This window comes from Saimiri boliviensis, chromosome 11, assembly GCF_048565385.1.
Source record: "Saimiri boliviensis isolate mSaiBol1 chromosome 11, mSaiBol1.pri, whole genome shotgun sequence".
Classification (NCBI taxonomy): Eukaryota; Metazoa; Chordata; class Mammalia; order Primates; family Cebidae; genus Saimiri; species Saimiri boliviensis.
The window spans coordinates 25,156,916-25,183,168 of record NC_133459.1 but is presented as its reverse complement, the minus strand read 5'-3'; the positions used below and the strand labels follow the sequence as shown (position 1 = coordinate 25,183,168).

Sequence of the window (26,253 nt, the reverse complement as noted above, 5' to 3'; positions counted from 1 at the left end):
CCTGCGTGTTCCTCTCTTGTGAATTATCTGTGGCCCATTTTTCTACTGGGTTATCTTTTCCTTACCGATTTGTGGGAGTTCATCAACACGTTTCGGAAACATAAATGGAAGTACAACTAAAACGTTCAGAACTGAGGAAGGCTGAGATTAGGTGTGCAAGATCCACAACTAAATATCACAGAAACGACCCCTCCCGCAGGCTTCTTATTTGGTCTTTATGAGCGCTTTATGAAAGAACTCTATAACCCCATTTTCCAGGTGAGTTTTCCCATCATCCCCGGCTTCCCTCTGTGGGAAAGGAACACGGACGACTTCGGATCTTCCAGCGACAGATTCTACAACCCCAACCCCAACGGACTGGTTACAATTTTCACAATCTCGAAACGCAGACGCTGGAGCATTGCTCGCATTGTTCTCGCGAGACTTGCTTCCAGCAGATCATGTGACGATCCAAGATGGCGTTGCCCGGCGAAGCGGAGGAGGAGACGAGAGTTTACTTGGTAGTGAGCGGTATCCCCTCCGTGTTGCGCTCAGCCCATTTACGGAGCTACTTTAGCCAGTTCCGAGAAGAGCATGGCGGTGGCTTCCTCTGTTTCCACTACCGGCATCGACCTGAGCGGGCCACTCAGCAGGCCGCTCCTGACTCTGCCCTAACTCCTACCTGCCCAGCCGCTGAGGGCCAGCTTCTCGCCCAGACTTCGGCCATCGATGCCCGGCGTGTCTCCACTCGAGACTCTACTCCAGTCCAGACCCGCACCTGCTGCTGCGTCATCTCAGTACGGGGATTAGCTCAAGCTCAGAGGTTTCTTCGCATGTACTCGGGCCGCCGGTGGCTGGATTCTCACGGGACTTGGCTGCCGGGTCGCTGTCTCATCCGCAGACTTCGGCTACCTACAGAGGCATCAGGTAAGAGTGAGAAAGGTAATAGACTGGGCCTACAGGCCAGAAACAGAGGCCACTTTTCAGAGGAGTGGTGAGGATAAGTCAGGCTCTGGTTATGACTCCAGGAGTTTAGGTCATATTTTAGACAGAGCTTCCGGCTCAACTTGCAGGGAGTTAATTCAGTGCAAGGAGAAAAAAAAACCGGAGAGGCTTATTCGGAAGAGCCTTCCTTTCGTTAGGTCCCTTCTGAGACCCTTTCTCTATACAAGGGGTTGATTTAGCACTAACACAGAAGGAAAAAAGGAAATCCAGTCTCTAACCCTCTTACTGTCTTTCTCTCCAGTTCTCTCTTCGTGCTTCCTACCCAGTCCTTTCAGTAAGATGCGAATGAAGAGACAATCTCTTTTCTCTGGACAGCTCCCACTTTCATGGGAAATCACTTTGATGGGGAAACACGACAGTACAGAGCACTCCCAGTTCACACATTCAACAGATGCTTATATTGCTACACTTAGTGTGACTAGCTGGATTTGCAGAGAACAGCTGGACTTAGTGTGTGCTCAGAATCCACAAAGGAAGAGGTTTGGAAAAAGGTAATTGCCACAGACATGTCATTCTAATTGTGAGCATTCCCCTACAGCACTGTCTGTGTATTTAGTAGGCACTGTTCTAAGCCTTTTGTTTTCTTATTGACCCCTCACAACATTCCTATGAGATAGGAGCTATTGTTACTTCCATTTTATAGGTGAAGAAACTGAGGGATCCAGAAGTTATATGACTTGCCTGAGGTTACAGAGCTAGTGTCAGAGCTACAATAAACCTAGGCATTCTGTTCCAGAGCCTATACTGTTTATCACCAAGTGCTGTGAGATGACAAAGAAGGGAGAAACTGTAATAACCGAGCGAGTTAGAAGGAAATGCTACACTCTGAGTTCAAATTATGAGCCCTTTTTTCAGCCGGCAACCAAGAGTCAGCTAACACTCAAAATCTCTTGGCTTGATTTCCCTTTATACCTTGATTTAGGTAGGGGAGGGGGCAGCCTAGCTGAAGCAGAATTTTACAGAAGCAGAACAAGCAAGTTAGTAGGAGGAAGCTGGTAACCAGGGGGCAGGAGGTTTCCAGGATTGTTGGTTGCTAAGGGTATTTCCATACAATCACTAAGTGGGGTAGCAGGGCGAACTTCCCATACAATAAATCACCAAGGAAGGTATTCACAATGGCAGATAGACTTGCCAAGCAGGATGAGGTTACAGTGGTTACTGTGAACAGTGTGACCCACTTTTAATGAGTGCAGCAGCATGACCCAGTAATGCCCTGGGAGGGAGAGGCTCCAGAGAGCTTTTTAGGTTTGCAGCTAAGATAGAGTCAGTTAGGCTAACCCAGGTTAGGTTATTACAAAACTAACTTCCTAGATGGATCAAGAAATGTGGCTTTCCATCTGGGTCTTGAAAAATAAATAGAAGTTAATAGGAGAGAATGGCGTTTCTGGGTTTCAAGGTAAATGACATTTTCAAAGACACAGCTTTGAAAGCCCATTAAACTTTCAGGGTATATTAAATTGTTCAGTGTGGGCCAAGTGCATTGGCTCCTGTCTGTAATCTCAGCACTTTGGGAGGCCCAGGTAGGCAGATCTCTTGAGCTCAAGAGTTCAAGACCAGCCTGGACAACATAGTGAAACCCCATCTCTACCAAAAATACAAAAAATTAGCCTGTTGTGGTGGCATGTGCCTGTAGTCCCAGCTACTTGGGAGGTTGAGGTGGGGGGATCGCTTCAACCCAGGAGGTGGAGGTGGAGGTGGCAGTGAGTCAAGATCACGCCACTGTACTCCAGCCAGGTGACAGAACAAGACCCTGTTTCAAAAAAAAAAAAAAAAAAAAAAAGAGAGAGAGAGAGAGAAGAATAGAAAGAAATTAGAAGAAAAAAGAGAAAAAATTGTTTGGTGTGCCTAGATCACATTGTATGAAGACATACAGGAGGTGGGAGTTGGTGACCGTTGAGAATCAAAAGGTAATTAGTCATGGTTGGATTGCTTGAGGCCAAGACCAGTCTGGACAACATAGTGTAACCCTGTCTCTGCTAGAAATACAAAACTCAGCTGGGCATGGTGATACACGCTTGTAATCCCAGCTACTTGGGAGGCTGAAGCACGAGAATCACTTGAACCTGGGAGGCCGAGGTTGCAGTGAGCTGAGATTGCACCACTGCACACTCCAGCGTAGGTGACAGAGTGAGAATCTGTCTCAAAAAAAAAAAGGGGGGGTCATCAGGAGCCACAGCTGGAAGAAACTTGGGTGCCCAGCCAAGGCAATGAGAAATGACATGAAGCTACTAGGTAGTTCTGTAGATCTGCTTGGGGAGAGATGAAGAGACCTGGAAAAATTTGAAAGAGCGGAACAGCACTAGGCTAATATATATTTATATTTGAGACAGAGAACTCTGCTGCCCAAGATAAGAGTGCAGTGGTGCAATCTCAACTCACTCCAGCCTCACCTCCCAGGCTCAAACAATCCTCCTGCCTCAGCCTCCCAAGGAGCTGGGATCACGGGGTGCCAATTTTTTATTTTTTGGAGAGATAAGGGTCTCTCCATGTTCCCTAGGCTGGTCTTGAACTCCTCAGCTCAAGCAATCTTTGTGCCTCAGCTTCCCAAAGTGCTGGGATTACAAATGTGAGCCACTGTGCCAGCCTGGATTTATTTATTTTTATTTTGTCTAAGTTTGCTTAGTAGGGAAAGGCTAACAGCTTTCAACTTTGGCCAATTTCTGGCTCAAGTGTTGCTGGAGGCTTCTGAGTTTCAAGATCCATTCTTCTCCCTCTTTCCCAAGGTTTGGGCTCCTTTCCCTTCAAGACCCGGAAGGAAATGCAGAGTCGGAAGGCTGAGAATGAAGCCTTCACCCTGGCTGACCTGAAGCAACTGCCAGAGCTGAACCCACCAGTGCTGATGCCTAATGGGAATGTGGGGACTCCCCTGCGGGTGTTTCTGGAGTTAATCCGGGCCTGCCGTCTACCCCCTCGGATCATCACCCAGCTGCAGCTCCAGTTCCCTAAGACAGGTTCTTCCCGGCGATACGGCAATGTGCCTTTTGAGTATGAGGACTCAGAGACTGTGAAGCATGAAGAGTTTGTGTATACAGCAGAGGGCGAGGAAATACCCCAGGGAACCTGCCTGGCAGATATACCAGTTAATCCCTGTGAAGAACCTGAGGAAGAAGCGAGGAAGGAAGAGGAAGAAGAGTCTCACTCAGATGATGTGAGTACAGTGTGCTACCCTGTCCTTGCTGGCAACTGAAAGAGGCCAAAGGCATTAATAATACCACTCTTCAACTGTCTGTTACAAGAGTTCTTAACCTGGGGTCCTCAGGAGGGCTCCAAGGAGTCTGAGAACTCTCCCACAAGGAATGTAAAACTGCATTCGCATATGTGTATCTGTATTTCTTTATGGAGATGGTCCAGAGCTTTTACCACAAGATTTGTAGATGGGTCTTATTTTTCATTCCCTTGGAAGGGATATAAGGAAGGTTCCTTTTTATTCATTTTTTTCTTTCTGAGACGGAGTTTTGCTTTGTTGCCCAGGCTGGAGTGCAATGGCGCGATCTCGGCTCACTGCAACCTCCGCCTCCCAAGTTCAAGCAATTTTCCTGCCTCAGCCTCCCTAGTAGCTGGGATTACAGCCATATACCACCACACCTGGCTAATTTTTTTATTTTTAGTAGAGGTGGGGTTTCACCACTTTGGCCAGGCTGGTCTCGAACTCCTGACTTCACATTCTGACTTTTCTTCAGCGCCTAAGGGCCTGTAGGGTTTCAAGCCAGGAGTCATTCTGTCATTCCACAAGTCCAGTCAAGTCAAGGGCTAGTGTAGGACTCCAAAGGCATTCTAAGACGTATTTCCTGCCCTCAAAGAGCCTAAAATCTCCCCGAAGAGAAAGAACCAGCATCTGGACACACTACACAGTGTGGCCACCCGGGTTTGCATTGCTGGCTCTGCTGCTCCCTCAGTGTCCTCTTTTGGACAAATAACTTTTTACTCCTCTGAACCCAGGTTTTGCCATCTGTAGAATGAGAATAATGGTACTTATCTCACAGGATTGCTGTGATTGATTAACGGAGCTCAGCTATGGGAAGGGCCTGACACACCGGAGACAGTAAGCGTTCTTGTCCGTTCTTTGTGATGTCACATAAAAAGGCCTAAACAGTGTGTATTGATTAGTACTGAGAGTTCAGAGACTGGTGAGAGAGCTGTCGGCCTACTTGCCAGGGCCTTCTTGTAGGCTGTAGGACTCGAGGGACAAGGAGGATTTAACCAAGTGGAGAAGAAAAGGGTGTGGGAGAGGAAAGTGGGTATTTCAGGCAGGGAAAAGACATGGCCAAAAGCACAGAGGTGAATTAGGCTTGTGGAGACTGGAGCAAACTATGTTGAGAATTATCAGAAAATGGAGACATGCTGGTTAACAGCCAAATATGTACTGCTGTTGGAGAAATTTGAAGCACTGGAGCTAAGGCCAGCCACACATGCCTCCTGTGCCCTCAGCTACCCTCCCTCTGAGCATGAGGTCAGGAAGCTCAGGCAGATCACCTCTCCCTGACTTTTAGGATGATGACCGGGGTGAGGAATGGGAACGGCATGAAGCACTGCATGAGGACGTGACCGGGCAGGAGCGGACCACTGAGCAGCTCTTTGAGGAGGAGATTGAGCTAAAGTGGGAGAAGGGTGGCTCTGGCCTGGTGTTCTATACCGATGCCCAGTTCTGGCAGGAGGAAGGAGGAGGTAATGCTGGTACCCGGGCAAAGGCAGTGGTGACCCCTGCTGCCTTCTCTTGGGGTTCTCTGTTCCATACAGTAGATTCCCTAGTGGTGAGCCCAAACAAAAGGCTAGGGAACAGGCTGACCTTTATTGTATATGAGAGACCAATTATCCTTTTGAAGAGGGGGAATCAGTGAGATGGAGAGAAAATGCACCCCCCTCCAATTCTGAATAACCCTCCCAGAGGAAGGATTTTAAAATACAAACAAGCTGGGTGCGGTGGCTTATGCTTATAGTATCAACTACTCAAGAGACTGAGGCAGGAAGATCACTTGAGCCCAAGAGTTCAAGGCCACAGTGAGCTATGATCACACCACTTTACTCCAGCCTGGGTGACAGAGTGAGACCTTCTCTAAAACAAACAAATGCCCCAAGTTTGTGTCTAAGTCTAGGTTTAACTCTGAATAGAACTGAGAGTCCTTAATGCACTCTGTTGGATGCTTTTATATCCCTGCAGATTTTGATGAACAGACAGCTGATGACTGGGATGTGGACATGAGTGTGTACTATGACAGAGGTACTGGGCAAGGAGTGGCAACACTGGGAGGTGACATGGGTGTCCTGGCCTTGCAGTGACACTTTACCAGAGCTAGCAAAAGCTGAAACAAGGGACCATTCCCACTGAGAGGGTTCCTCTTAAAACATCTTTGGTAGGCCGGGCGTGGTGGCTTAAGCCTGTAATCCCAGCACTTTGGGAGACCGAGGCGGGTGGATCACGAGGTCAACAGATCGAGACCATCCTGGTCAATATGGTGAAACCCCATCTCTACTAAAAATACAAAAAATTAGCTGGGCATGGTGGCACATGCCTGTAATCCGAGCTACTCAGGAGGCTGAGGCAGGAGAATTGCCTGAACCCAGGAGGCGGAGGTTGTGGTGAGCCGAGATCGCGCCATTGCACTCCAGCCTGGATAACAAGAGCAAAACTCCGTCTCAAAAAAAAAAAAAAAAAATCTTTGGTTATGTACATTAAGTGCTAGTTTTGGACAGAGCCTTCTTCCTTTCATGGAGGAGGAGGAGGAGGAGGAGGGACAAATAGCCCTCAGGAGCTCTGGGTCTGATGGTTAGGTCCCAGTAGGGTGGGATGGTCAGGAGCTCAGGCTCTTGTAAGGGTTTAGATTTTAGAAGAGAAAATGACCTGGGTGGGGGAAATAGCCAAGTCGGGGAGGGAAGAAGACCTGGGTTCTAATTCTCTCTGTCATTCTTTGGCTCTGTTACTTATCTGTACCACAATCTTCTCATCTGTATAATTGGGGAGAGCCATGGTTCCTACTTTTGGGGAGCTCCCAGTTAAATGAGAGACATAACACACCATTAAAATGAATAAGTCAATCTTATCAGGGGGTCCTAGAAACCTGATTCTTCCCCCTCCTTCTGAGAGGGATGCTTCCATAAACATCTCTGGTTCCTCAGATGGTGGAGACAAGGATGCCCGAGACTCTGTCCAAATGCGTCTGGAACAGAGACTCCGAGATGGGCAGGAAGATGGCTCTGTGATCCAGCGCCAGATGGGCACCTTTGAGCGCCACACCAAGGTGAGTGAGCACTGTGCCCACCCTATGGACCCCACTATTTTCCTTCTCTACTTTCATTCCTTCTCCCATCTGTGTTCCCCCTGCTCCCAGCAGGAGCCCCATTTCTTGAGTCTTGTCCCTTCACTCGGCAGGGCATTGGGCGGAAGGTGATGGAGCGGCAGGGCTGGGCTGAAGGCCAGGGCCTGGGCAGCAGGTGCTCAGGGGTACCTGAGGCCCTGGATGGTGATGGCCAGCACCCCAGATGCAAGCGTGGATTGGGGTAAGTGTGGCCAAGGGGTTTCCCTGGGGACCCAAGCCTTTCAGCTATGCCCTGGTTTCCCTCTTCCCACTGGTTTTGGAATGGGTGCTGGGTACTATTATTTCAAATAAATAAATAAATAAATAAAATTTAAAAAGTAGATCTAACACTTTTTCTTTTTTCTTTTTGAGACGGAGTTTCGCTCTTGTTACCCAGGCTGGAGTGCAATGGCGCGATCTCGGCTCACCGCAACCTCCGCCTCCTGGGTTCAGGCAATTCTCCTGCCTCAGCCTCCTGAGTAGCTGGGATTACAGGCACGCACCACCATGCCCAGCTGATTTTTTGTATTTTTAGTAGAGACGGGGTTTCACCTTGTTGACCAGGATGGTATCGATCTCTCGACCTCGTGATCCACCCGCCTCGGCCTCCCAAAGTGCTGGGATTACAGGCTTGAGCCACCGCGCCTGGCCCACTTTTTCTTTTTTGAGACAGAGCCTCGCTCTGTTGCGCAGACTGGAGTGCAGTTGTGCAATCTCGGCTCACTGCAACCTCCGCCTCTGGGGTTCAAGCAATTCTCCTGCCTCAGCCTCCTGATTAGCTGGGATTATAGGTGCAGCCACCATGCCTGGCTAATTTTTTTCTTTTTAGTAGAGACAAGGTTTCACCATGTTGGTCAGGCCAGTTTCGAACTCCCAACCTCAGGTGATCTACCCAACTCTGCCTCCCAAAGTGCTGAGATTACAGTCGTGAGCCACCACACAAGCTTCTGTTCTTGCATAACAGTTATGCTATCCTTGAAGCTAATCCCCTTCTGTTACTCTTTAGACAAGAATTCTGCTCCTCTCTCAAGATTTACTTATGGTCATGTGCTCAGAAATGCCCAAATGGGTACAACCATCACCAAGGGTGGGAGATGGGAGGGCAGAGGAGAAATAAGATATGAAGCATCAAAACAAAAAACAAAAAACCTTAGACCTGGCTGGGGGCAGTGGCTCATGCTTGTAATCCCAGCACTTTGGGAGGCCAAGGCAGGCAGATCGGCAGAGGTCGGGAGTTCAAGACCAGCCTGACCAACGTGGAGAAACCCTGCTAAAACAAATTTAAAAAAAAAAGAGGCCGGGCGCGGTGGCTCAAGCCTGTAATCCCAGCACTTTGGGAGGCCGAGGCGGGTGGATCACGAGGTCAAGAGATCGAGACCATCCTGGTCAACATGGTGAAACCCCGTCTCTACTAAAAATACAAAAAATTAGCTGGGCGTGGTGGCGCGTGCCTGTAATCCCAGCTACTCAGGAGGCTGAGGCAGGAGAATTGCCTGAACGCAGGAGGTGGAGGTTGCGGTGAGCCGAGATCGCGCCATTGCACTCCAGCCTGGGTATTAAGAGCGAAACTCCGTCTCAAAAAAAAAAAAAAAAAAGAAAAAGACTTTAAGGCTTAACAAGATCATTCATACCTTTTGTTGGAGGAGTTTGGACGTGATGGTTGCTAGGAAGTCTGTAGTGACAGAAAATTTTATCTGAGGCCCCTTCTTGCTGGCACTGACTGTCAATGAATAGATAAGAGAGCTGGAGAACAAAGAACCAGATGTAAAACCTCTGTCTTTGGACAAACCAGCTATGTAGTAGCTATTTTCCCGTCCTTTCCCACCCCCTTTACTGGAGTTTGAGAGCAGCCTTCTCATTGAGAGCCTGTTTTTATCCAGGTACCACGGAGAGAAGCTACAGCCATTTGGGCAACTGAAGAGGCCCCGTGGAAATGGCTTGGGACTCATCTCCACCATCTATGATGAGCCTCTGCCCCAGGACCAGACAGAGTCACTGCTCCGCCGCCAGCCACCCACTAGCATGAAGTTTCGGAGAGACACGGCCTTTGTGAGGGGTTCCAGTGCTTGAGACAGTTGTGCTTGAGACAGCCGCTCATTGCCTGATTGACGGCGGTGGGGGTTTGCTGGTCAGAATCACTCACAGCTACGGGATGAGAACCCTCCGCCTCCGCCGTATCTACCACTGAAGCAGAAAGGAGTCTGGGAACAGCAGTCTTGGTGGCTGGTTCAGGGTGCTTTGCTCTGAGCCTGCCTGCCAGTTCTCTACCTCAGGGGCATTTTTACAAAAAGCTCCCTCCCCTCCCATCGGATAGGGGTAATGACCACTTGTCTTTGGTCTCTACCCTAGTCTCTGGGCTTGCCCTTTGCCTCCTGCAAACCTTGAAAACTGTTTTGAGTGAGGCTATCAGACAGCCTTCCTTGGGGACTCTGACAGTGTCACCACGAAGGCCAGAAAGAAGCGGAAAGGGACCTGCGCCAGGAGAGGATTTGTGGTGCTTTGAAGAGCCAGCCTTGGGCGGGCCTCTACCCTCACCGGGTGGAGCTGCAGCGGAGAGTCCGCGGGGGGTGGCCCGGGTGTGCGAGGTCATGGAAGAATAAAGACGTTTACTACTGGGTCTCCCTTTCTCTTCTAATTCGAGTCTCAAGGAGGGTCGGGGAAATGCCGAGAGGGATTTTCCCTCGAAGACCCAACACAACCCACTCGCCACCACAGAAATGCGGTTGCGCCGCCACGCCCCTCGGCGTCGAGCTACGTCTCCAACGTGAGGGCGGGACTTCCTCTCCTTGGCCTGCTGTTTCCGACGCCATCCGGAAGTCGAGTTGGTCTAGTTAGTACCAGCCCGTTAGTTCCCCTTGCGCGACGCGCCGTGTGAGGCCAGTGAAGTTGGCCGCGAGGGAGGCGTACGTCCTGGGTCCCTCGCCCTCAGTCTGGTCTCCTGAGCGGCTGCCCGCCCCGTTTTCGATCAGAGCTGATCTGCTCCGGACCGCGCGCGGGCCGCCCATGGCAAGGGCCGCTCCGACCACGGCCTTTGGGCAAGCGGTGATCGGCCCTCCGGGCTCGGGGAAGACCACGTACTGCCTGGGCATGAGTGAGTTCCTGCGCGCGCTGGGCCGGCGCGTGGCCGTGGTGAACCTGGACCCGGCCAACGAAGGGCTGCCGTACGAGTGTGCCGTGGACGTGGGCGAGCTGGTGGGGCTGGGCGACGTGATGGACGCGCTGCGGCTGGGGCCCAACGGCGGCCTGCTCTACTGCATGGAGTACCTGGAAGCCAACCTAGATTGGCTGCGTGCCAAGCTCGACCCCCTCCGCGGCCACTACTTCCTCTTCGACTGCCCAGGCCAGGTGGAGCTATGCACGCATCACGGCGCCCTGCGCAGCATCTTCTCCCAAATGGCTCAGTGGGATCTCAGGGTGCGTCTCAGGCCGGGGAGGGCCATTTTGCAGATGGAGGAACTGGGACAGGGAGGAAAGATGCCACGCCCCCATGTCACACAGGGAGGGAGGGGCTGAGTTGCTTTGGAGTAAAACAGGCTTGAGTTCAAAATCTGGCTCTACTACTGACTCGCTGTGTGGTCTGGGTAAGTCTGTTCATCGCTCTGAACCTCAGTTTCCTCACGTGTAAAATGGATATGTTAGCAGCCAACGTGGCGATTTTTGAAGTATGGAAGGGGTTAGTGTAGATAGTGACATGGAGATAGTTTTAAGTTTGTGAGCAAAAGTAAATGAAAGAGTGGAATCAGATACCGTGGGATTTAAACATCTTGCCCACTGGGAGGCTCAGTGCAAGACATCTTGTATGGAAAAAAAAAAATGCTTCCTATTTTCTGGGAGAAGGAAACCAGGGTGGTTATTAGAATGAAACAGAGGCAGGAGGAGACTAATAGGAAAAGCTTAGACTTTTCCTCAAGCTCTCAGTTTGATGAGGGACTGCTGATCCCTGCTTCTCCAGGCCACTCTCACCCTGTCTCTTCCCTCCCAGCTGACTGCTGTCCACCTCGTGGATTCTCACTACTGCACAGACCCTGCCAAGTTCATTTCAGTACTGTGTACCTCCCTAGCCACCATGCTGCACGTGGAGCTGCCCCATGTCAACCTCCTTTCCAAGATGGACCTCATTGAGCATTATGGGAAGCTGGGTAAGAGCTCCTGTTCCAGGCAAAGAGCAGGGCAGCAGCTGGGCTAGAATGAAGCAGACATCTCAGCTGAAGGTAGCTGCCTCTGGTGCCTTGTATGATCTGGTGATTGTAACCACAGGCAGGTTCAGACTCTTGCCCATTTATTTTGTGCCACTCTGTGCTAGATGCTGTTGTAGATTTTGGAGAAGAGAGAGCTACAGATGGTGTTAGGTGTTACAAAGGAACTAAAGTGATATGACAGTGACTGTTTGGGAGTGAGGTGAGTGAGCTTTGAAATAAAACAGGCATGAGTTTAAATTCTGGCTCTGCCACTGAATTACCATGTGATCTGAGTAAATCAGTTCATCTGTTTGGACCTCAGTTTCTCACTACTGCTCTGAGGCAGTGGCATCTGAGCTGAGACTGGAATGGTGAGAAGGAGCCGGCCAAGGGAGGACTGTTCTATGCAGAGGCACCAGTAGGGGTAAAGGCCTTGTCTTAGTTTGTGCTGCTGTCACAAAAATATCATAGACCAGATGGCCTAACCAATAAATATTTATTTCTCACAGTTCTGGAGGCTGGTAAGTCCAAGATCAAGGCACAAGCAGATCTGGTGTCTGGTGAGAGCCTGCTTCCTGGCTCCTAGACAGCCGCCTTCTGTCCTCACAGAAGGAGGCTATATTCTCACCTGGCAGAGAGACAGAGAGGGGGTGGGAGGCCAGGGACAAAATAGGGAAGACTGAGGTAGAAGCAGGCTGGTACGAGGCGGGAGAATTTGGCTAGAGTCCCAGTGGCCAGCATTTTTTTCTTGACTAATTAGTAGTCTCCTGAACTGGGGACATTGTTCTCTAAATAGCATCTTTAGCCACAAGGGAACCTAGAGAAGACAGATAAAATGACCAGCACATGAGCAACGGGGAGGTGGTTGGCAAAGGGAGGTGTCAGGACCTTGTCCAGGGAGTTCAGCTAGCTTCTAGTCTGGATATAGAGTGATAGAGAGTCCTCAGCTCACTTGAGGATAGACCTGCCAAGGAGCCCAGATACTTAAGTTTTCTGGGCAGAAACAGGCCACTAGAGGGAGTTCCACCTTACTTCTTTTAGTGGGAAAAGATTCATAAAACTGAATCAGAGACCTCAGCATCATGTAGTCCTTATTTTTATTTATTTTATATTTTATTTTATTTCTTTTTTTAATCTTTAATTTTTATTCCTTTATTTTATTTTTTATATTTTATTTTGTTTTATTTTAGTTTCGAGACGGTGTCTTGTACTGTCGCCTGGGCTGGAATGCAATGGCGTGATCTTGGCTCACTGCAACTTCCACCTCTCAGGCTCAAGCGATTCTCCTGCCTCAGCCTCCTAAGTAGCTGGGATTACAGGCTCCCACCACCATGCCTGGCTAATTTTTATATTTTTAGTAGAGATGGGGTTTTACCATGTTGGACAGGCTGATCTTGAACTCCTGATCTCAGGTGATCCACCTGCCTTGGCCTCTCAAAATGCTGGTATTACAGGCATGAGCCACTGCGCCCAGCCTATTTGCAAGTGTTGATCAAGCACTTCTCTGTACCAGACACTGGGGTTTATAGCATTTAATCTTCAAAACAGTCCTATGAAGTGGGTACCTGCCTGTATAGCTATAAAATAGCAGGTAAAACCAAATGCCTTTTTTCTTAGTAACTTCATTTTACTCTGTCAACAAATATTTGAGTGCATGAAGACAAAGGAAAAGAAGAAAAACGAACCTCGTCTTCAGGTCTTGATCCTGATACTAGTTGTTCCTGAACACTGGTTTCTCTCTTTAGCCTTCAACCTGGACTACTACACAGAGGTTCTGGATCTCTCCTACCTTCTTGACCACCTGGCTTCTGACCCTTTCTTCTGTCACTACCGCCAGCTCAATGAGAAGCTAGTGCAGCTCATCGAAGACTATAGCCTGGTCTCCTTTATCCCTCTGAACATCCAGGTACTAGAGGCTAAGACAGGAATCTGACAGTGCCTGGGATTCACCAAGCCAAGGGCACAGGAAGCTTTGAGGGCTTAAACAGGGGTCTTTGCCCTAAGTCAGACTGTCACCAAGTAGCCTTAGTTTTAGGACCAGGGGCTGCTATAGGGGCAGAATTCCAGTAAAGAGAATGGACAAACTTTTACCCTGTCTGTTCTATGTTGCTAGATCCTCTCTTCACATGTTCCCTCCTCAGTGTGAAAATGGGTGAGTTTAGAAAGTCATCAGCAAGAAACTTGACCAGGACCAGGGACAAGTCTCTTAAGCCCATTCAACTGGGCAGCTGCCTGTTGACTTTGCAAAATGGTACCCAACCACTGTGCCTCTCACCTTCACCCATCCTGCAGCGATAACCTGGGAGATCCAGGTGCATGTTAGATTCCTTTCTGCAGTGGGTGGACTTGAGCTAACTTGTCTCTTCCCTTTCTAATGCCACACTTTTCTGATATGAGGAGGTGAACTCTATAATATTGATCATAAGCTATTTATGGCTTTCTGTGCTGGGCACTGTGCTAAGGACTACACATACATAATTTTGCTCTGTCCTTTTCACCATGTTATATATAAACTGTTCTTACCACTGTATGTGGATGAGGAAAAGATTTGTGTCTGTGTGTGACAGAGTCTCACTCTCGTCACCCAGGCTGGAGTGCAGTGGTGCCATCTTGGCTAACTGCAAACTTCACCTCCCAGGTTCAAGCGATTCTCCTGCCTTAGCCTCCCAAGTAGCTGGAATTACAGGCATTTGCCACAATGCCCAGCTAATTTTTGGAGTTTTCTTGAGACGGAGTCTTGCTCTGTCACCCAGGCTGGAGTGCAGTGGTGTGATCTCAGCTCACTGCAACCTCTGCCTCCTGAGTTCAAGTGATTCTCCTGCCTCAGCCTCCCAAGTAGCTGGGACTGCAGGCACATGCCACCACATCCAGCTAATTTTTGTGTTTTTAGTAGAGACGGGCTTTCACCATGTTGACCAGGCTGGTCTTGAAATCCTGACCTCAAGTGATCCACCCACCTTGGTCTCCCAAAGTGCTGGGATTACAGGCGTGAGCCACCACATGCAGCCCAGTTATAGATTTAAAGCATACATATTTATTGACTATCTACTTAAGAGAAGTATTGTGCCAGGCACAGGGAATACTGTAACATTCCCTGGCCCTGAGGGGTGCTTAGTCAGGTAGAGGAGGCAGGTGAGTTAATAGGCATTTATTACATGGTAGGGATACCCTGTGCCATAGGTGTAAACCCAGGGGACTGTGGGTGTGCATAGAGGGGCTTACGTGTTCTAATCTGAGTGAGTGGTGGTCAGGAAAAATGGGGTTTATCCAGCCTCTGGGAACATGTAGAACTGCTCCAGGCCAAGGAAGCTACATGTACAGAGACAAGATGGAGGAAGGTATATTTAGCAATTGCAAGCAGTTTTACACACTTCTGTTTCACTCACAGAACTGTTTCTCTCCTTCCTGCTCAGGACAAGGAGAGCATCCAGCGAGTCCTGCAGGCTGTGGATAAAGCCAATGGATACTGTTTTGGAGCCCAAGAGCAGCGAAGCCTGGAGGCCATGATGTCTGCTGCAATGGGAACTGACTTCCATTTCTCTTCGTATCCTTGGAACCTTCCTGGCCATAGCGGAGAGGGTGAGACATGGGGCTCAGGAATGGCCACAGGAGGTGGTTGACTCAACAATCCCTGTTGGTGACTGATTTCTTTTTTCCTTTTTTTTTTCTTTTTTTCTTTTTTGAGAGGGTGTTTCGCTCTTGTCCCCCAGGCCGGAGTGCAGTGGTACAATCTCAGCTCACTGCAACCTCCGCCTCCCAGATTCAAGCAATTCTCCTGCCTCAGCCTCTTGAGTAGCTGGGATTACAGGCATGCGCCACCATGCCCAGCTAATTTTTGTATTTTTAGTAGAGACGAGGTTTCACTATGTTGGCTAGGCTGGTCTCAAACTCCTGACCTCAGGTGACCCACCCGCCTCTGTCTCTTAAAGTGCTGGGATTACAGGTGTGAGCCACCACGCCTGCCTGTGGATGACTGATTTCATGTTGATCAGTTGGGCTTCCTGATGACTGTCTTTCATGTGCAAAGGTGGTCCCTTGCCTTCAGAGTTGGTTATACTGAGGACAAGGGAGGATATTGATCAATAGGAGCAATAAATACAGAGGCCCAGATATGAAAGGTGATTGGTCATTTGAGAGAGATGCAGGAGGTCCAGTTACTTGGTATGTTGCATATGAACAGGAAAGGACGTTGCAGGGGTGCAGGCAGGGCTGCCGAGGGAGGGTCCTGAGTCCCCTACTAAGGAATATGGACTTCAGTCCATTAGTGGGCATTGGGAGCCAGTATTCAGCGAGTATTGTTGAACATGATGTGACATGATCAGATGTACGTTTTAGAAAAGCTCTTGTAATTGTGGAAAATGCATTGAAGGGATGTGACTGGGGTCAGAAGAGTTTTACAGTTTTGCTAGGGAAGGGTTGAAAAATTTGTAGTGAGAATAGAGAGGTGTGAATTGGAAAAATACTAACGAGATAGACTATAAGAGTCAGTGACTAAATGGGATAGATGGAGCTGGAGCAGAATTTAACTTCCCAGGTCTCTGGCTTAGACAGTGGGCAGGTGGATGTACTAATCACTGAGGCAGGAAAAGAAAGTTTGTCACATGGATGAAAGGAACGGGAGCTGGCAGATGTGCTGTGTTCAGGGGTCCATGGGACATCCAGAGCTGTCCAAGAAGCAGCCAGACTTTGCAGCTGGGTTAGTGAGGCTGGAGCCAAGGTCATGGGTAGATGTCCATCAGGTCACAGAGGCTATGCATGAAGCAGGAAAGTCAAGGCCCTCTAGACTGATGCTCTCACAGATTCAGCATTTACACAGGATGCTGGAGACAGGAGGGACGCAGAGTCTTTGGTGTAGAAGAAAATAATTCCAGCCAACACTTACTGATCTATGTCAAGTCATATGTAGGAAACAAAGCTCACGGGGTAGGGGTTGGAGGAACAAGTTATAAACTATGACAGTAGAGTGTGCAGTCGAAGGCATTAAGGAGCTGCCTCACACCTGCAGTTAATGTGGGCCAACTGGACTGCATTTGATCAGCAAAAAAGGGGAGGAGCAATTTTATTTTATTTTCGAGACGAGTCTCGTTCTTGTCGCCCAGGTTGGAGTGCAGTGGTGCAATCTCAGCTCACTGCAACCTCTACCTCCCAGGTTAAAGCAATTCTCCTGCCTCAGACTCCTGAGTAGCTAGGATAATAGGCACCCACTATCACACCCGGCTGATTTTTTGTATTTTTAGTAGAGACGGGGTTTCCCCATGTTGTCCAGGCTGGTCTCCAACTCTTGATCTTAGGTGATCTGCCTGCCTCGTTCTCCCAAAGTCCTGGGATTACAGGCATGAGCCACCACGCCCAGCCTGCAATTTTTATATTTATTTTCTAGAGGCAGGGTCTTGCTTCTTTGCCCAGGCTGGAGTGCAGTGATGCAATCAAAGCTTAACACGACCTTTAACTCCTGGGCTCATTATCCTCCCACCTCAGCCTCCCAAAGTGCTGGGATTATAGACATGAGCCATCATGCCCAGATGGGAGGGGCAATTTCTATTTAGTGGCAAAATCTTGGCTCCCTGCAATCTCCACCTTCCGGGTTCAAGCGATTCTCCTGCCTCAGCCTCCCAAGTAGCTGGGACTACAGGCACATACCACGATGCCCAGCTAATTGTGTTTTTAGTAGAGACAGGGTTTCACCATGTTGGCCAAGATGGTCTTGATCTGACTTCGTGACCCTCCTGCCTTGACCTCCCAAAATGCTGGGATTACAGGCCTGAGCCACCATGCCCGGCCGTTTATTTTCGGGTAGAAATCATACTTTGGGTACCGTCTCACTCTCTTGCCCAGGCTGGAGTGCAGTGGCACAATCACAGCTCACTGCAGCCTCGACCTCCCTGGGCTCAAGTGATCCTCCCACTTCATCCTCCTAAATAGCTAGGACTACAGACGTTTTCCACCATGGCCAGCTAATTTTTGTAGAGATGGGGTTTCACCATGCAGCCTAGGCTGGAAGGAGCAATTTTTTTTTTTAATTTTAATTTTTTTTGAGATGGAGTTTCGCTCTTGTTACCCAGGGTGGAGTGCAATGGCCCTATCTTGGCTCACCGCAGCCTCTGCCTCCTGGGTTCAGGCAATTCTCCTGCCTCAGCCTCCTGAATAGCTGGGATTACAGGCACGCACCACCATGCCCAGCTCATTTTTTGTATTTTTAGTAGAGACAGGGTTTCACCATGTTGACCAGGATGGTCTCGATCTCTTGACCTCATGATCCACCCGCCTTGGCCTCCCAAAGTGCTGGGATTACAGGCTTGAGCCACCGCGCCCAGCCCTGGGAGGAGCAATTTAAATAGTGTTGTAATATTTTGTACACCATACAGATGGTTCCCAACTTACGATGGTTCAACTTTATGATGTTGTGAAAGCTATAGTCTTGGGTAGAAATCATTCTTTGGGTACGTATTAACCATTCTTTCACTTTTAGTACAGTTTTGAATAAATTATATGACATACTCAATACTTTATTATAAAATAGGCTTTGTCTTAGATGATTTTGCCCAACTACAGGCCAATGTAAGTGTTCCAAGAATGTTTAAGATAGGTGAGATTAAGCTATGATGTGTGGTAGGTTATGTGTATTAAATGCATTTTTGAATTAAGATATTTTTGGCCGGGCGCGGTGGCTCAAGCCTGTAATCCCAGCACTTTGGGAGGCCGAGGCGGGTGGATCACGAGGTCAAGAGATCGAGACCATCCTGGTCAACTTGGTGAAACCCCGTCTCGACTAAAAATACAAAAAAATTAGCTGGGCATGGTGGCGCGTGCCTGTAATCCCAGCTACTCCGGAGGCTGAGGCAGGAGAATTGCCTGAACCCGGGAGGCGGAGGTCGCAGTGAGCCGAGATCGCGCCATTGCACTCCAGCCTGGGTAACAAGAGCGAAACTCCGTCTCAAAAAAAAAAAAAAAAAAAGAATTAAGATATTTTTGATTTAGGATGAGTTTATCAAAATGTAAATCCATTGTAAGTCAAGGAGCGTCTGTACATTACTTTATATGTTTATGTAGTATTTATATATATATATACATGATTCTATTCACAAAACCGTGCGTGCGTCATTTAACAAATAACTTAAGGAATTTTCAAGCATATTTTTAACCATATACATTTGTGCTGATTTTAGATTCTGCTCAGCCCCCTAAAGGTTCAGCTGCTCTCTGTAAGAGAGTCGGGACTGATACAAAGAAGGGAGTGGTCAGCTCTGCTGAAGGGTAGGAGGGTAAGAAAAGCTTCATGGAGGCCGGGCTCATGCCTGTAAACCCAGCACTTTGGTAGGCTGCGGCGGGCGGATCACAAGGTCAAGAGATCGAGACCATCCTGGCCACATGGTGAAACCCCATCTCTACTAAAATACAAAAAAATTAGCTGGTTGTGGTGGCCTGCGCCTATAGTCCCTGTTACTTAGGAGGCTGAGGCAGGGGAATCGCTTGAACCCGGGCGCGGAGGATGCCGTGCACTGAGATTGTGCTGCTGCACTACAGCCTGGGCAACAGAGCAAGACTCTGTCTCAAAAAGAAGAAAAGAAAAGCTTCATGGAGGCGTGGCACATTAGTTGCATCATTTTAAAGTGAGGTTTAGCCAGTCTAATGAAGAAGGAAAGGGAATTCAGGTTAAAGAGAACTACACGCGGCCGGGCGCGGTGGCTCAAGCCTGTAATCCCAACACTTTGGGAGGCCGAGGCGGGTGGATCACGAGGTCAAGAGATCGAGACCATCCTGGTCAACTTGGTGAAACCCCGTCTCTACTAAAAATACAAAAAATTAGCTGGGCATGGTGGCGTGTGCCTGTAATCCCAGCTACTCAGGAGGCTGAGGCAGGAGAATTGCCTGAACCCAGGAGGCGGAGGTTGCGGTGAGCCGAGATCGCGCCATTGCACTCCAGCCTGGGTAACAAGAGCGAAACTCCGTCTCAAAAAAAAAAAAAAAAGAGAACTACACGCAAAGGCATAGGGATTCAAAGTTGTCACAGGTTTCGAGGGTTGCAAATAAGATGGCATGGGCCAAGTGTAATGGCTTCATGCCTGTAATTCCAACACTTTGGGAGGCAAAGGTGGGTCCCAAAGGAGGATCACTCAAGGCCAAGCAACGGGGGCTCTGAGAGTGACAGGCCCAAGGTCCTTCTTCTGGGATGGGTTGGAAGAACTGTTCAAACCTTGGTGTTGCTGGTGTAGAATCTCAGTTTCTGACTTTGGAGTCATTTAAAACAGCCATGGTTTCCTAACATAGCCAACCTAGCCATGGCTAACCCCCGTCTCCTCATCAAACCCGAGACCCAGACATCGTCAATATTTGAACTCCCTGTGTCTGGATCCAGAGCATGTGCCATAACGCAGCATTGGGAGGTCAGCACTCTCTAGTCCTTTGATCCTCAGCAGTGTGTGCAAGAGGCAGATAGGGGAGCATTTGAGTCTGGATGTTTTTGGAGGCTTCTCATACCCAATCCTTGTAATTATGTGGAAGAGAGGGATGGACATGGTTGGAGGGTAGACATTAACGGAGGTCAGATCCTGCCCAGACCAGCTCCCCATCCTCTGCCTATGCTATCAGCCTTGACACACCCTTCCTCAGCACACTGGGCATCCAGGAGAAGTACCTAGCACCCTCGGACCAGTCAGTGGAGCAGGAAGCCATGCAGCTATAGCAACAAGGTGGACCCTGGAGAGCAGGATGCATAACCCAGCGCTGGGAAAGTGGAAGCTCCTGGATGCAGAAAGTACAGGTTGCAGACCCAAAAGCAAGTCCTCCCAGCCAGAGCCGGCGGGTTGGCAAGGGGACGCTCAGCTCTGCAAAGTACTTCTGGCCAAAAGCCAGACATGGGACCAAGCAGAACACGCACCTTGCTGTCAATGGTGTCCTTGAGCTCTGGGCCCTGCCACCAGAAAGTTGAGCACTGGTCCAACTCAGGCTGTGATGGAATGTGCTATAATACAAGAGTCTTTTCTACTTTTTGTGATTTCCAAACTTTTCTTGACTCCTCCAGGCCCAGGGGTTTGGGGAAGAATGAGGGAATGTTACCTTCCCTTGGAATAATCAGTATTTCCCCAAAGCATAGGATTCATCATGCTAGAGGATTCACATTCAGTCTCCAGTCATGTGTTTTTATTGATCTTCAGTTTTTGGTTTTGAGGTTTGTTTGTTTTTTAAAAGATGGGGTCTCACTGTAGGACCCAGGCCAGACTCAAACTCCTGGGCTCAAGTGATCCTCCCACCTCAGCTTCCTGAGTAGCTGGGACTATAGGTGCAAGCCACCGGGTCCCCAAATCTTCAGTTTTATCAGAGTCTCAAGTTTCAGCTTTCACAGGCAACACTTCCCAGCTAGACCTTTATTAATGTTTTATATTCATTGTATTTGTTTTAGGGTTTTATTCTATTTTTGGCAAGTGTTAACTAGTTTTCCATTTACAGTAGCGGCTAAACGTTTACAAAAATGAAATACAAGGCTGGGTGCATTGACTCACACCTGTAAGCCCAACACTTTGGGAGGCCAAGGCAGGCAGATTACTTGAGGCCAGGAGTTTGAGACCAGCCTGACCAACATGGTGAAACCCCATCTTTATCAAAAAATACAAAAATTGGCCGGGCACGGTGGCTCAAGCCTGTAATCCCAACACTTTGGGAGGCCGAGGCGGGTGGATCACGAGGTCAAGAGATCGAGACCATCCTGGTCAACATGGTGAAACCCCGTCTCTACTAAAGGTGCAAAAAATTAGCTGGGCATGGTGGCGCGTGCCTGTAATCCCAGCTCCTCAGGAGGCTGAGGCAGGAGAATTGCCTGAACCCAGGAGGCGGAGGTTGTGGTGAGCCGAGATCGCGCCATTGCACTCCAGCCTGGGTAACAAGAGTGAAACTCCGTCTCAAAAAAAAAAAAAAAAAAAAATACAAAAATTAGCTGGGTGCAGTACCTGCAGTACTAGCTATTCGGGAGGCTAAGACAGGAGAATCACTTGAACCCAGTAGGCGGATCACCTGAAGTCAGGAGATCAAGACCAGCCTGGCCAACATAGTGAAATCCCCACCTCTACCAAAAATGCAAAATTAGCTGGGTGTAGTGGTACACACCTAGAATCCCAGCTACTAGGGAGGCTGAGTCAGGAGAATTGCTTGAATCTTGTGAGGTAGAGGTTGCAATGAGCCAAATTGTGCCACTATACTTCAGCCTGGGCAACAGATCAAGACTCCGTCTCAAAAAAAATAAGTTCTGTAAAGAAAAATATTAATTATATAATTTGGCAGTTGCTATGGAAGTATGGCAAAAATTAAGAGGGCTTGAAGTTTTCCTTGCTCTTCTTGCAACTGGCTGGATTCTGTTTATATATTTTTCAACCAGTAGGTGGTGCCCCAGCCTTATTTTTTGCAGTTGTCACTTGGTGGCAGAAGGAGCAGGACTGATGGCCTGGGAAAGACTGTTACGCCAAGTCTTATTTGCATACATTTGAAGTTTTTTGTTTTTGAGACGGTCACACTGTCATCCAGGCCAGAGTGCAGTAGCACAGTCTTGGCTCACTGCAACCTCCGCCTCCAGGGTTCAAGTGATTCTCCTGCTTCAGCCTCCTGAGTAGCTGGGACTACAGGTGCGTGCTACCACACCCGTCTAATTTTTTGTACTTTTAGTAGAGATAGGGTTTCCCCATGTTAGCCAGGATGGTCTCAATCTCCTGACATGATCTGCCAGCCTTGGCTTTCCAAAGTGCTGGGATTACAGGTATAAGCCACCGCGCCCAGCCTGCATTTAGACTTTTTAATTTTTTTATTTTTGAGATGGAGTCTCACTCTGTCGCCCAGGCTGGAGTGCAACGGCGCAGTCTTAGCTCACCACAACCTCTGCCTCTCAGGTTCAAGCAATTCATCTGCCTCAGCCTCCCAAGTAGCTGGGATTATAGGTGCCCGCCACCACACCCAGCTAATTTTTGTATTTTTAGTAGACACAGGGTTTCACCATGTTGGCCAGGATGGTCTCCATCTCTTGACCTCATGATCTGCCCGCCTCAGCCTCCCAAGGTGCTGGGATTATAGGCATGAGCCACCATGTCCAGCCTGGACTTTTTAACACGTATGAAGTGGTTGGTTTTTTGGAGTGCTTCCGCATGCATAATCCTCATTAGAGATGGACAAGATGGGGAAAATTAATAAGCCATTACCCACGCTACAGTGAGAAAGCAGAAAGGTGAGGAGTTTGAACTTTGCTCAGCCTGGCTCTCTCATAACCCATTTGCTCACTAAATTGTGAGTGTCCCTCCTTTGGTATACTTATTGGTGAAAAGTCACAGCCCTTGTCCCACAGGTTTTGCAACCAATCAGGAGAAAGAAACTAGGCACCTATAAAGTACTACTCAATCATAGATAGTTCACCAGTGGTTTGGGCAGCTGGCAAATTCATTTTAGGGACATCTGTTCTGAAACAGCATTGAAATAGGACTGGCTGTGCTTTGCTTTCTGCTTTTGGCAGCCAGAGCCAAAGGCAGACGAATGAAGGACTATGAGGAGGCTACTGTGGCTGGAACAGTATGAAAGCAACCTCAACTCCCACGCCTGGCTGTATAGGGTCTAATAACTGGGTGCTGCTTCCCAGCCTCTTTCATCTGAGAAGTTCAAAGCACCTCACCCCTATTAACACCCCACAAAGTAGGTAAGAAGTACTAGTGGAGCATGCCAGGGAAACTGAGGCCAAGAGGCACAGCCTGGGGCTAGCTGTGAATCACCTGTGGGTCCTGGAGCCCAGGAATCCTGACGCCCAGGCTACTGGACAAATCCTTCATCAGGGCGTGAGGGTGGGTGCTGTGCTTTTAAAAACAGTACCAACGGCTATGGCCATGGGTTTTGATGCTTGCCCATCACGGAGGCCCCACCTATCACCAAAACAAGCCAGATGCTGAAGGCATCCTTTACAACTTTATGGCCTCATACACAAACACCTTCAGCATTTATTTTCTGCAGCAATGGAGTAGAGACGGGTGGAAATAATCTAAAGCCTTTATTTTCAGGCCATGGTTTGACACCAGGGGTATTTTCTTCCCTAATAAATGTAGCTTCTTTCTACCTTCCACTGGCAGCAAAATGATTTTCTGTTCTCTGCATATCCTGAGGGGATGGAGAAGAGACAGCACAATGCAGAAAGGAAGATGTTTGGGCTCCAGCTGAGACCTGTTCAGTGTGAAATGTCTAAGGTAGAAGAAAGACCATCCTCCAGTATGGCTGGCATGTGGCAGTCATCCTTAAGATTTTTTTTTTCTTTTTGAGACGGAGTTTCACTCTTGTTGCCCAGGCTGTGGCACATTCTCGGCTCACCACAACCTCCGCCTTCTGGGTTCAAGCAATTCTGTCTCGGCCTTCTAGATAGCTGGGATTACAGTCATGTGCCACCATGTCTGGCTAATATTTTGTATTTTTAGTAGAGGCGGGGTTTCACCATGTTGGCCAGGATGGTCTCAATCTCTTGACCTCATGATCCACCCACCTTGGCCTCCCAAAGTGCTGGGATTACAGGCATGAGCCACTGCACCCAGCCTATTTTTAAATTTCCTAGTAAATATAGGAAAGTAAAAAACTTAGAAAATGAAAGGAGAAGGCCAGGCACTGTCACTCACGCCTGTAATCTCAGGACTTTGGGTCCTGAGGTGGGCAGATCACCTGAGGTCAGGGGTTCAAGACAAGCTTGGCCAACATGGCAAAAACCCGTCTCTACTAAAAATACAAAAAAGTGAGCCGGACGCGGTGGCTCACGCCTGTAATCCCAGCACATTGGGAGGCCGAGGAGGGTGGATCACGAGGTCAAGAGATCGAGACCATCCTGGCCAACATGGTGAAACCCTGTCTCTACTAAAAATGCAAAAAAATAGCCGGACATGGTGGCACATGCCTGTAATCTCAGCTACTTGGGAGGCTGAGACAGGAGAATTGCTTGAACCCAGGAGGCAGAGGTTGCGGTGAGCCGAGAATGCGCCATTGCACTCCAGCCTGGGCAACAAGAGCGAAACTCCATCTCAAAAAAAAAAAAAAATACAAAAAAGTTAGCAGAGCGTGATGGCACACACCTGTAATTCTGGCTACTCAGGAGGCTGAGGCAGGAGAATCACTTGAACCCGGGAAGTGGAGGTTTCAGTGAGCCAAGATTGTGCCATTGCACTCCAGCCTGGGCAACAAGAGTGAAAGTCTGACTCAAATTTAAAAAAAAAAAAAAAATGAGAAAATGAGTCACCCAGAATCCCATAACAGAAATTTTTATGCAGTCATCTGTTTAAAAGAAAAATAAAATTTATATTCAAATGTATATTTTGTGTATTTTTTTTCTCATTTCTATAGATACCTGGAGATATTTTGTATATTCTTTCAGTCTTATTTTTGTATGCCTAGGGGTGGATATTGCATTTATATAAGGGAGATTTTTTTTTTTTTTTTTTTTTTTTTGAGACAGAGTTTTGCTCTTGTTACCCAGGCTGGAGTGCAATGGCGCGATCTCGGCTCACCGCAACCTCCGCCTAAGGGAGATATTTTATAATTGTGTCGTATCCTGCCCTTTTCAGTTTATACCATTCCATGTAATAAATAGAATTCCTATAATTTCAGCACATTGGGAGGCTGAAGTGGGAGGATTGCTCAAGCCAGGAGTTGGAGGCTATGGTAAGCTATGATTGTGCCACTGCACTCTAGCCTGGGCAACAGAGTGAGACCCTGTCTCAATGAAGTAAATAGCCTTTTTTTATTATTTTTTCCCTTTTTTTTTTTTTTTTTTTTTTTAATTTTAACAGGCAGGGCAAGTAAATAACCTTTTTAATGTTACCATGGTAGTAGTCCATGGTTTGGCTATAACATTGTTTACCTATCCATACTCCCATGGTTAGCCTACTACTAGCCTACAAGTCATCACCAATTTGCACTTTTGTAAATAGTGTAACATCCTTTTGTAAATAGTGTAGCATCCTCGTGCCCAAATCATTGTCTGAGTCTCTGAATTTAACTTAGGAGATAGTCCTAGAAGTGAAATAACTGACACGTTCCAGGTTCTGGATTCATGTGGCCAAAATGCTTTCCAAAAAAGGTTCCACTTTACATCTCACTGAAATCATTCTCATCTCCAGACCTCACTTGACAATTTTTTTTCTTGACAATTCTATACAACTTCTGGAGGGAGGAAACACCCTCTGAGTGCCTTAGAAGGGACCTTCCTGGTCATCTCTACTGACCACTGACATTAGGTTATATGCATTTCTTGGCTCTGAATTGGGGACCTGAACAATTAGACGATAGTCTAAAATTGAGAGAACTTAGCAGAGACCACAGGTAATTGGAAAGGTTTCCAGCCTGACAAAGGCTTAGGAGTCAGGGTGAGTCCCTAAAGCCCACAGAGCTGAAGCACATCCAGTCTGCCTGGATTAAATGCTCACCTACTGGTGGCTGAGAATATAGGAAGTATGGTCCCATTAGGAACTGTGGGAAACAGAAAGGGAAGGTCGATTTGAAGAATTCTCTGTCCCTTTCTCAAGAATCCCTAGGTGGGAGGGTAGTGGCTTCATACCCACCCAAGTACTATTAAGACCCACGCCAATTTTGAAAGTAGTGAAAAGGCCCAATTATCCTAGAATCCTGGAGGGAAATTTTTTTTTTTTTTTTTTTTTTTTTTTTTTAAGACGGTGTCTTGCTCTGTTGCCAGGAGACTTACTCTGGTGCAATCTCGGCTCACTGCACCTCTGCCTCCTGGTTTCAAGCGATTCTTCTGCCTCAGCCTCCCGAGTAGCTGGGACCACAGGCGAGTGCCACCC

General features: G+C 48.2%; 2 protein-coding genes across 2 annotated transcripts; both read left to right on the top strand.

The window, feature by feature from the left end:
* Nucleotides 1–360: 360 nt before the first annotated feature.
* GPATCH3 (G-patch domain containing 3) lies at nt 361–9,913 on the top strand. The gene is made up of 7 exons (XM_010345822.2): nt 361–906; nt 3,708–4,132; nt 5,475–5,649; nt 6,143–6,202; nt 7,099–7,220; nt 7,352–7,479; nt 9,158–9,913. The coding sequence occupies exons 1-7, from the start codon at nt 456–458 to the stop codon at nt 9,345–9,347; spliced, it is 1,551 nt and encodes a 516-aa protein (XP_010344124.1). The 5' UTR covers nt 361–455; the 3' UTR covers nt 9,348–9,913.
* A 191-nt stretch (nt 9,914–10,104) lies between these two features.
* Nucleotides 10,105–24,764, top strand: GPN2 (GPN-loop GTPase 2). The gene is made up of 5 exons (XM_010345815.3): nt 10,105–10,691; nt 11,260–11,416; nt 13,201–13,361; nt 14,869–14,999; nt 20,066–24,764. The coding sequence occupies exons 1-5, from the start codon at nt 10,281–10,283 to the stop codon at nt 20,136–20,138; spliced, it is 933 nt and encodes a 310-aa protein (XP_010344117.1). The 5' UTR covers nt 10,105–10,280; the 3' UTR covers nt 20,139–24,764.
* The last annotated feature ends 1,489 nt before the right edge of the window (nt 24,765–26,253 follow it).

Bases quoted from the DNA above. Each gene is read 5' to 3' on its own strand.
- GPATCH3 (XM_010345822.2), top strand. From the start codon at position 456: ATGGCGTTGCCCGGCGAAGCGGAGGAGGAGACGAGAGTTTACTTGGTA. The intron at 6,203-7,098 runs GTACTGGGCAAG...CTGGTTCCTCAG, and splicing joins GAGTGTGTACTATGACAGAG to ATGGTGGAGACAAGGATGCC. The intron at 7,221-7,351 runs GTGAGTGAGCAC...TTCACTCGGCAG, and splicing joins CCTTTGAGCGCCACACCAAG to GGCATTGGGCGGAAGGTGAT.
- GPN2 (XM_010345815.3), top strand. From the start codon at position 10,281: ATGGCAAGGGCCGCTCCGACCACGGCCTTTGGGCAAGCGGTGATCGGC. The intron at 11,417-13,200 runs GTAAGAGCTCCT...TTCTCTCTTTAG, and splicing joins TGAGCATTATGGGAAGCTGG to CCTTCAACCTGGACTACTAC. The intron at 13,362-14,868 runs GTACTAGAGGCT...CTTCCTGCTCAG, and splicing joins TTATCCCTCTGAACATCCAG to GACAAGGAGAGCATCCAGCG.